The sequence below is a fragment of the Hyposmocoma kahamanoa genome, unplaced genomic scaffold (assembly GCF_003589595.1).
Source record: "Hyposmocoma kahamanoa isolate Upper Pololo Valley unplaced genomic scaffold, ASM358959v1 180, whole genome shotgun sequence".
NCBI lineage: Eukaryota > Metazoa > Arthropoda > Insecta > Lepidoptera > Cosmopterigidae > Hyposmocoma > Hyposmocoma kahamanoa.
The window spans coordinates 2,958,278-2,969,854 of NW_020653711.1; the positions used below are offsets into that span (position 1 = coordinate 2,958,278).

The 11,577-nt window shown below is 34.2% G+C and overlaps 1 protein-coding gene across 1 annotated transcript in view; it reads right to left on the minus strand.

The window, feature by feature from the left end:
- The window catches only part of LOC113225938 (pupal cuticle protein-like), a 20,427-nt gene extending 12,624 nt beyond the window's left edge, over nucleotides 1-7,803 (minus strand). The window contains exon 1 of the mRNA XM_026458414.1: nucleotides 7,654-7,803. Coding sequence (XP_026314199.1) covers nucleotides 7,654-7,665 — 12 coding nt within the window. The 5' untranslated portion in view covers nucleotides 7,666-7,803. The remainder of the gene's footprint in view (nucleotides 1-7,653) is intronic.
- Nucleotides 7,804-11,577: the final 3,774 nt, after the last annotated feature.

Sequence of the window (11,577 nt, forward strand, 5' to 3'; positions counted from 1 at the left end):
AACGTATTTATATGCTATTTCCGTCCTAAAATCTAATTATGCAACCGCTTTTTGTTTTACGCTTTCGTTTATTTTCCGTTCTATTTCGTTTATGTCTAAATAAAAACACGCAATTAAACAATGGTAATATATAACTTTTAAAGCTATCAATTGGCCTTCTGAAAGTTGTTTGCATTTAAAGCGGCTGATGCAAGTTGTAGTCTGAATGCGTCACAACGCACTTGTTAAAAGTAATATTTTATTTTGTAGATTAATAAATACACGTCACCTCTTCACAGAGCTTGTACATAATTGAATATTAACGGAATTCAATTGGAATGGACAATGCGATAATATTTTATCTTTAGAGTACAGCCCGAGTCCAGAAATGAATGTGAAAACAAAGAACGTGAAGAATTCGCTCGTAGTCAAAATTAAAATTAAATTTGCTAATGTTGGCATATTTGAAAAGTGACCTAAGTGACAATAGTTGACCCATTGCGTCACCCTGACCGCTAGTGGTGGGCGTTACATAATTATAATTAGAGTATCGATTAAAGGCTTCAGGCTGTGCGTGGGCATGCCCTTCTAAACGCTGGAATGCAAGCAAAAACAGTGAGTGGCGAGGCGAGCGACACCGCTGCACTGGACACGGTAGGTGTGCCTTCCAATTAGGGATGTGTAGTTCATATCGATAGTTAATAGTTATTTAATATAAAGTTGACGATGAATAAAGTTGATGGTTATACGACACATGATTTGGGAAAATTTACAGTGTCAGACGTACACAGAAGGGATTCCATGTATTTTAGTTTTCTTTTTGCTTGAATAGAAGAAGAAAATAGAATCATTTATTTCAATAGTCAATGTCTCAATATACAATAACAAATTAATGATGTGGAGAACTAACTCGATAACAGACAAAAATTGTGACAGGAAATGAAATGTACCGCACTTAAACCAAATTGATGAAAAATTAAGAAAGCACAATTTTATCGTATTATTTGAAAGTTAAGCAACTGTTCCATCCCTACAACTCAAGTAACTAAACTCTTTTGACTATTAAGTGTGGAAACTCGTTGCATATTGACGGCAGGGCTGCACTAGTTGACATTGTGGTAAATGAAGCATTATGGCTGCCATGTTTGGGCGCTGGTAATGACAAGGTCAGGAATTGATGTGACGTGAGGATAGTGAGGAGTTTGTTATGATGGAATGTGAATGATTTTATTGAATGTGATAGATGCGAACTGTCCTTTGTTAGAATATTGCATATGCAAGAGTTGATTCTTAGAGAAGTATACTGCAAACAACTAATAAAGAAATATGTTTACCTATTTTTTACATTTGACAAGTAGATAAGTACAATAATGTTGTCAAATAATTTTTTTTTTTAATTCTAGCGTAATATATTATTAATTTATGACCGATAATATGTAACACAAGTGATCTTAGTTACGCTTTCGGTAAATATACATGTCCATTGAAACGAATGAAAGAACTCTTCTTTGTAAAGAATGGACTGTAAAGTTTAGTTCGACAGAATTGAAAAAAAAAAACACTTTTGTGGAATTTAATTTATCCTCTTTTTTCTCACGGCGTGTCCCATTTCCTGTTATGAGGTTTCTTCAATTAGTAAAATAACATCTTTGTTAATTGGTATACATCACTGTGTACAGCTAGATGTACGATTCAAAGTAGTGCCTCGGATTTTAGCTGTCACCTTTTAAATATCATCCATTGTTACTGGCCATCTTGTATTTATTTTTTTTCTTTATACATGTAGGTGTATGTAACATTCTTAAGTTTATTCTGTTAGCAATAACGCTGTCTGTTGGACCCTCTCTTTTGTGTGTGCATTTTGTTCTTATGTGCAATGAATAGTATTTGCATTGTATATTCACGTGCAGCACTGATTTGCAATTTATGCGTAGGTGCCAGTGTCAGTTTTGGTGACAAAACTGACAACGGGCAGGCCATAGAGGCGGACCAGGTGACGATAAGTCGTGGGTTATAGTGTGATGAAATGCTTGCCGGTGTCTCGGAAGTTGTTATGATTTATTTATACATAAGATAAATCGACTTTAAGGGCGAGAGAATAGAATATCATATATATTATTATAAAATTGTGGCATTGACAAAACATTGAAAATTCAAGACATTACTGAATGAAACCAATAAATTTATATTATGTAAATAAAAAAAAAACAATGACATTATTCGCAATAAAATATATTCAGTTTTGTTTTAACTTTCAAATCGTGTTTTCTCAATTCCACCAATTTTAGCGGAGCACCGGGGCGGTGTAAATAATAAGTAAATAAACAAATAACGCACACACTCAACGTAGCCCCGCACTAGGGAAACCTTGTGTCGCGGGTGCCATGGACACACACATAGACAACCACAAATTACACCCAAACTCAAGAGAGAAATATTTCCAATATTTCCAATATTTGCCATACAAATATTTCTCCCGGCCCGGGAATCGAACCTGGGTCCTCTGCGTGATAGTCTGGTATGGTAACCGTTCGGCCACCGAGGCAGTTGCAGAGTGTAGCACGTGTGGCGTTAGAACATTGTTTTACAGTGACGCGGATAGCTCCGTACGGAACACGCTCTGAGTGAACTCCGCACAAGCCAACCGTGCGTTCATTGTAAGGATTATCTTCCGTGAATATCCGCACTAAAATAAATATTCGATTCAGAGCACGACGGATTCTACGCATAGGATGGCTTGCAAGTGGACAGTCCGTATGGACCGTACGCACAGCTGTGAAACCAGCCTTAGCAGTGGAAAAATATTTGGTTGCGTATAGGTAGAATAACGGCTAAGTTAGCAAAACAATAATTACGAAGTTTTAGTAGCAGTAGAGGTCCTTGGGAAAGAATTCACCCAGGGCAGTACTGCCACCTTACTTATTTCTGCCCCCAAGCAGTATTGCGAGCATTACTGCGTTCCGGGTTTGAAGGGTAAGTACATGTCAACTTACGTCTCAGGCTGGCGGGCGCAGTAGCAGTGTTCCTTAGATCTTTGTGATTTAAAGCTCTGACTGGCACTGTAACAGCTACAGACAGGCGTGTCTCTAAACACCAGGCACACGATTGGTTTGTCACATCACTTGGCATCATAAAAAAAAAATTAGTTACGTTGTTTTGATACAGTGTTCCTTAGCTTAATAAAAAAAATAAAGCTCTTCTAAAGTCCAAGGAATGTCGTATAAAGTCCTAATGAAGACAGTCGGAGTTAATCAAAACTGTGCCCTAATAAACGGTTATTAAAAACAAATTTGAACGTTTAATAGGTCTTGGATATAAATGTTCTCACGTTAGAAGTAATTATCTTATTTACATAACTTCATAATTAAGGTTTAGGTCGCCTATTTTGAGCTAACTCTTGATTTACGTTAGTAAATAAGTACCCAGTTTTCTAGGCTACAATCTATGTTGTAACTTACTGCGGGGAATATGTTTATTTCATTACATTAGTTTCTGTATTGTTTGATTGAACTGTTTTAGTAAATTGTCATTGTAGGTTGTATTTACTTACAGGTAAATAATAACTTCCAATATGAATATCCAATTGTTATTATATATTTTTTAAATAGTTACAACAGTTTGACATATTTTTTAAATTAGTGCAAAAGAACTACCATCTAGGTCATTAGGGTCTGGAAAAATTGTTTTTAAAAATTTTTAGAAAAGGACTACATTACCGTCTCAAACCAAAACACTGGAAGTTACTATACAATGTTTTGAAATCTCATTACAATAAGAATCTGTCGGATGATCGAGGAAGAACAAATTTCTTGATTTTTCGAGAGAAATAGCTTATTTTGCAAAATGAAATTGAAATGGCTGGATAGAATTCCTAATATATAATGAAAAGAGCAAGTTAAATGAATTTTATTGTGTCAAAAATTACAAAAATCGGAAAAATCTTTTTGCAGTTTTTTCTCAAAATGCTCTTTTTGATATTACAGTGTATTGGTTTCACAGGGTAGCACTATTTTCTAAAAAAAATCGTATTAAATATATAGGGATATTACAGCTTTCGCATACGCGACGCGACTGTCGCTGTTGCTAAAGAAAATTGAGATACACCATAATTTGAAATATTAAAATTTAGTAATTAAAGAAATTAAATAATTTCTAAAGAACGAACGTTTGTTTCATCTCGTATAAATTACCACTAGTTGATTACAGGCCAAAAGATTAACTTTCTCAGATTTCTTTTTAGCAGTTGTCATAAAAGTGATTTATTTAGTAGCAGTAGAGCTCATTGTGAAAGAGTTTGTCATGGGAAGTACTACTGCTACCTTACCTAATTCTGCCTCCAAGCAGTAATTACTACATTACTACGTTTCAGTTTTGAAGGGTAAGGGTGCTGGTGAAATCACAGGTATATTAGACTTATCAACGTATGTCTTAGCGTGACGGACGTAGAGGAAGTGACGCAATCTTTATGATTTAAAGCTCCGAGTGGCACTGGAATATGGACAGGCGTCTCGCTTTACCACTAGACACAAGATTAGTTCGTCTCGTCACTTAATGTCATAAAAAAATGACATCATCTGAGAATTGACCGACTTTTATTTCACATACAGTTCACTCATACTCTAAACAGAATAATCAACAATTCACTTTACAAATAATATCGTAAAGTCTACTTTCAATGACATTGACCATTCTATAGTATTTGTGCTCTGATTAGCTTTACGACCAACTTGTTACCGTTATTATTATAAAAAATATTTTGTTTTGCAACTCTGTGACCTCACGAGGATCGTTTCCTAACATTTATTAGATATGGCCCCTATTGTAAGTTGGAAAAGGTTGAAATTAACAAAGAGAAGCATATTTAAGAATTAAAATTATTCAAATGTTGTCTGACAATGCCGTTATTTAACCTATTTAACAATGCTAATTAATTAAATGATTGTTATTTAAATTTTTACCAATTTTAAAGCTGTTACCTGACACCCTACATTTATTAATTGAAAGAAAAACTAAACAAGAATCTGCGTATAACGTAATGAATAAATTTAAAAAAAATAAAAGACACGTATTTTGAATGAAGTGCCTAAATTTATGAAGCCGTAAATAATATAAGCATATCCAGTTCTTATGTTTTCGCTTACTGCTACACATTGGAAATAAAACTAGATTTTCAAATCCATATTGCGTATATTTGTATTTAAACAAACCAATGTTTCGGGGTCTTTACAGGTCCCATAGTCAGTTAGCAGTGGACATGTTTTCTTTGATAAAAAAAAACAACTCGATAGATTACGAGAAAATAGTTTCACTTCTAATATAAGTATGTTGTTTTTGTTTTGTTGTTAGAGAACGGTGAAAAAAAAAAGTATGTAAAAAGACGCGAAAATGATGAAGTATGAAGAATCCACACAATGTACGAGTATAGATTTCTTTTCTTTTTGTTTTATGATATCGAGTGACGGGACGAACAAATCGTGCCCCAGGTGATAAGCGACACCCTTGTCCATGGCATTGCAGTGAATTAAAATTGCAAAGATCAGAGAGATGCCATTGCACCTGTCACCTTGTGATATAAGTTGATAAATACTATGTGCCTGTAATTTCACCAGCAACCTTACCCTTCAAAACCGGAACGCAGTAATGCTTACATTGTTGCTTGGCGGCTGAAATAAGTAAGGTGGCAAAACTTCCCTGCACGAATTCGTCCACAAGGAGCTCTAGTGCTACTAAACTATTAGATATTTATTATTAGGGTGTATACAGGGCCTGTAAAACCTACGATACTATGTGTGACTTAATTCAATCCATTACATTGGCCAATACGTCTACAGTTTCCTTTATGTGACGCTATTATGTTGCAAGCGATAATAAATCGTAAATTTCTCAAAGAAAAATATGATTCTTGTAAATTACTGACCGGGTGTCGGTAAATAGAGCGGATAGTTCTGACACTGACCCGCCGTCGCGTGCGCAATGTATCACGTGCTGACAAAATTATGTTACAAATTTTTTCATAATAGTCGAAAAACGGGGTTCGATAAAAACGTAGGTTTTTACCTTTGTATAACTAAAATGAGTTTTTTTAAATTATTAATACTTTTTAAAATAAAATCTTTATAACTTTACTCCAAAGAAGAATAATAATAATAATTTATTTGCGTAATGATAGCTGCTAGGTACTCAAAAAAGGAAAACCTGTCCTGTAAGTACTAGCAAACCTTCCAATGGTATACTAAAACATACAATTGTCCTTATTTTATATATACATTGTGCAAAAATGATATAATAATAAAAAAGAAACAAAATAACTCTATTTTTTTTCTGGAGTCATGAGTAAGGAAAACGTATGATATACATTGATTGTCAGCTTTATTTATATGTGTAATTAGGCATGAAATAAAATTTTATTTTCTTTTTACTAATTCACGTAATAAGAAATTAAACAAACATACAAAATGTTAGTAATTTTCATCATGTGTTGCGGTTTTTCACGCTTGTTAACGATCTCAGTAATTATAACAAATTGGCGCCTGCTCATTAAACAACGGGACGTTGCCAAACTAAACAACATTTTTGTTGAATTCCACGGTTAATGTAATTTTAACTGTTAACTTTTAATTTAAACCCAACAAAATAAAAGGTTGTTTTAGGTTGTTGTTACATTCTTGTATAATCTCAAATTTACGTTTTGTTAAATAATCTCTACAGCGGCTATTGTTTCATTATTAAAGTGTTGAGATTTTGTATTTATTGCTTTACTTTATTTTATAGACGTTTCTATTGCTTTAACAAAAGTAATTGTTTCCGAAATTTTTATTTCGGAACAAAGTATTTTTTGTTCCGTAGATTAAAAAAATTGTTCTCTATATCAAACATTTACTTTTCTCCTTTTCTATAAATATTCAACAAAGACAGAGTAAAAAATATTAGTTATTTCCAAGTACATTTTTAATTTTATACCATATTATTTTTAATATTTCAAATATCGAACTCTTCAGTCCAATTTTAGATTCTATATACAGCTTTTAAACACATATTTTTGAGTAATTTTCTTATACAATAAACACGCCAAATAGGCATCTAGACGTTGAATGGTGGACACCAGTCCGTTATACCATACCACTAAATATAATAAAATGCAGGATAAACTAGATTGAAAGGAAATATAGAATTGGTTTCAGTATTCTTTTGTTTTAGCAGTCAGTTTCAGCATTTTGCAGAACAATAACACGGTATCAGAAATGTAATCAATGAATTTGTAAAATGCTCTTGTAGTTGTTGTTCTTTATCAATCTATTGAGCGTTGTGAAAGATAATCTTGTTCTGCAGCCAGGGAATTAGATTGGTTGGTCGAGTAAAGGTATCCTGCAGTGCTCGATAACGTTGGCGCAACAAATGTTTGAAAACAAAGTGCGCCAAACACGCCTATCAGATTTACCAACAATAAATTGAGTTATAGCTGCACCCTGAACACTTAATCACCATAACAGAACTTATTTGCATAAGTGATATATGACACATCATTAGAAAGATATCGAACACAAATCAACTATTCGATGATTTTATCGATCGCCTAAGGCAATCACAAAATTAAGTCGTAACAATTTCTGTGACATATCACTTATTTTCTATTAATTATCAATTACTCATTATTGAGAGAAATGTGGTACTCACCATGGATTTCATTTTGATAGGTGGTTTTGCACAGGTGTGAATGAGAGATAGTTATGGAAATAAATAGGTTTTTTGTTTGTTCCTATAGCGCTGCTGGAAGACTAGAATCTTCCAGGAATCGCTATGTTGAAGTGCAACTTGCGTCTGACCGAAATGAGGGCGGGAGCGGGCTTTTATACGGCGGCGCCTGGGCAGAGGGGGTGCGTGCGCGCAGACCCTCCGCGCACCGAAGTTGGGCCGGCGCGCTGTGAAAGTATTGGGACATGCCATTGATAATGGCTGAATATCACACATTTCAATGGCGGTTGCCGCTGCGTTCGGTGTCTGATGTGTGTGAGGCTGTGCTAGTTATTCATAGATACAGTACTCATTTTAAGTTCACGTGTTGTTGCAAAATTTTTGGTGTACATTATTAATGAAATAGGTAGTATTTCTTTAAATTAACGTTAAAACTTACGCAACTATAATTTTGGAAATAATTCCTGCTGTACTTTTTTGGTTGGTAAAGATGGACTAATTTTAATTATTCCGCTCTTAATTGGAATGTTTACTATGAAACGTTATCGAAAAAAATACATAGGTGTTTCAAGGGTTCAAAAATGCAATATTTTATTCTTATTTCGCAACAAGTGATGTCATACCTATTATATGTATATTTCATACAATAAATACCGTTTCACTAATGTCATTATGACTGAATAATTTATTATTAATTTATTTATATATAACGTAATAAATAAAATTGGAAGTGTTAAAACTAATAGAGCGACATTTTATCATTCACATTTGACATTCAGCGTAGTAAACATTTGCATTTGTCATTGTCTCATTTTCCTCGCTATATCGATTTGTTTCAAGAGATTGGTTTCTAATTTTCAAACGACTTCAAAAAAAGGAGGCTGTTCTTTCACTGTATTTTTTTTGTATGTATGTTACGCGATAACTCCGACATCTGTGAACCGATTTCGATGATTCTTTTTTTGTGGGAAAGAGGGTTCCATTCAAATTTAAAGCAAAAATATCCACCTCTAAAAGTGGCAAATTTGGGGAATCCGGTGTTTTGAATTTCACCCACTTTCCGTTAACGGATTTCAATAGAACTTTGCAAATAGATTTTTATAAAAAAGTTGTAATAATTAAGGAGTTATTCTTAGTAGAACAAAACTACATAAAGAAGAAGAAAGGAAATAGAACAAATGACATAGGTCAGTGCTGTTAGGAGGTTTTTATGTACACACGTATTTTGTTCCTACTTTTTAACCGACTTTAAAAACAGGAGGAGGTTCTCAATTCGATTGTAGGTTTTTTTTTGTACGTATGTTAAGCAATAATTCCATTTGTGAACCGATTCTGATGATTCTTTTTTGTTGAAAAGAGGGTACCTCAAGGTCCAAGGTCTCAAGAAAAGGTCCCATTTAAATTTGAAGAAAATATTCCACCTCAAAAGGTGACAAATTAGGGGTTGAATGACTTTTGAGGTCGGTTCTTTAGTGCTCCGTACTGAGATTGTTTGACTTCGTTACCTCCCATACAAATATATCTGCTTTTGAATTCGGCTAGTTTGAAAAACAAATAAATTTACAACTCTTTCAAGGTAGAGAGAGATATGTCCGTCAATCCGCTTTAAGGTAAATAAAGCGAAATTCCATTCTTCAAAGAGACACGTGACGAGCGGAAGGAGGTCATGGATCGATAAAGTTATTGATAAATATGCACAGTAGAAACAGTTTTATTAAGTTAAAGTCTTTTATATTTATTTCATAGGCAAGCAAATTACACTTGAAATCGTCATACTGATTAAACTCTACTGGTAAGGCAGATTTCCCTGAGAAGAATGAGCAAGAAACTTTAGGGGTTGCTCTTTGTAAATATACATGTAAATGGCAATGTTTGATTATCAATCGGAATCTTATTATATAAGCGTGTACATTGCCCCTTAAATTAATTTGAGACTTTATGGAGACGACTGTCGAGAACACCTAGTTTATTTTTACTCCTCGTATTAATATTAAGAAAATATATATTTTTCTTAACATAAATAACATTATTAAATATTCATTGAAAGTCAGGATGTTTCACCAATATGATATTCAATTATTTTTTGTAAAATTACTCTAATAGTTTTGTTATAATTATTAATACAAAGACCGAACACTTAGGGCGCGTTCCCACTATGTCGTCACGTTTTATTATCGTTGGACGACTGTCGTGTTTAGCCTGTTCCCATATCACGACTATCTGTCGTGGACGATTTTTTATCGTTGAACGACTGTCGTGACTAGCTGTTCCCACTAGATCGTGACGACAATAGGAGCTGCGACAATCTGTCGTTCACGTTTTTATCGTGACATTTTTTTATCGTTCGACGACTGTCGTTCTAGCCGTTCCCACAGTGACGACAGTTTGTCGTTGTAACGATAAAAAATCGTGAACGACAGTTAACCGTGTCGTGCTATATGTGAACAACTTCATTTAACTATACAAGCCACGACACTGTAAACTGCACGACAATCTGTCGTCACGACATAGTGGGAACGCGCCTTTAGAAAAAAATTCCTTCGATCCGGCCGGATTCGAATCGACGATGTCTTCTAGCAAACCGTGTCAGACGCTACATCAACTAAGCCACGGAACGGACCAATGAACCTCACGAATTTTTCCATGTGCTTTTTTGTCGGAGCTTTGTATTTGGTTTTCAGCGACTTTTTAGCCGTAGCGCCAGAGAAACGAGAAATCTATGAAAGTATTCTAAGTTCGAATCTTTTTATTAATAATTATAATAAATAACATTTTCATAAATGTACTGTGATGTTAATAGATTTTTCTTCTGATTTCCCATAGCCCTTCAAACATGTTAAACAAATAGACATACTATACAATGAGGTAATATTTAGGAATTTCAAATTTAAAATTTCGGTCAAGCGTGCTTAATTAAGTACAAGATCTAAAATCCGATTAGGCTCCAGATTTTTAACACATTTTTTAATCAAATGTTTAAATGTTGGCAATCGAGCTATATTGACATGTTGCTGTTGTTTTTATACTTTTATTGCTCTTACATGGTATTGGCATTGATAGAACAAATTGTTTTATGATGTAATTAATTGTTTTAATTCAATCGTATAAGCTACTTGTGTATTTGTTTTTATAATTATCTGCATGAAATAGGGTTAGTACGTAATTTGTAAACAATTTTTGTAGAATATAATAATATAATAATATTTATTTATTTTAAACCATTCAAAATATCCATAGTATGTTAGTACGAGAATTTAAAAACGAGGTTAGTATAATACAATGCAGACTTAATTAATTACTACACTATAAATTGGGCTACGCCCTTAATTTGCTCTATCCAGAATTTTACAGATGGACAGTCAAAACTTCCCGCTATTGCACTTGGAATGCTGTTGGGACTTTGCCTGACGCGACTCTATACCGAGACAATCTTTTTCCGTATAACGGCCTGGAAGCTGTCCGTGTGAGCTTCCGCAAACATGGCCGACGCACTGCACCATTTTGGCAGTCCCGTCAGCACTGTAAATGCGTTATTATATTGAAAGTGCAGGGCGCTACAGGCGATTATGTACTACCTATTGAAGGTTTGCGACATTTCTGTAGTGAAAAGCGGTTTACATCTTAGATACGGATACAACTTTTTTCTAGTTTTGTAAAGATACGGTCGCGAATTCTTTGCTTTCTTTGTACGCCTTTTCTGTTTTTGTTTATTGCAGTGGTGATGTCGTACATTGATTCTTATAGTGTTTGTGATGCTCATTATATTTTTTTATAATACTAACTGCCGGGACGGATAAGTTCTGTGCCTGGTGGTGCGCGAAACGTTTGTTTATAGCAGTTGCAATGCCACTCGAAGCTTCAAATCCCAAAAATCCTAGGGACATTGCCGCTGCTCCCTCACCCTTA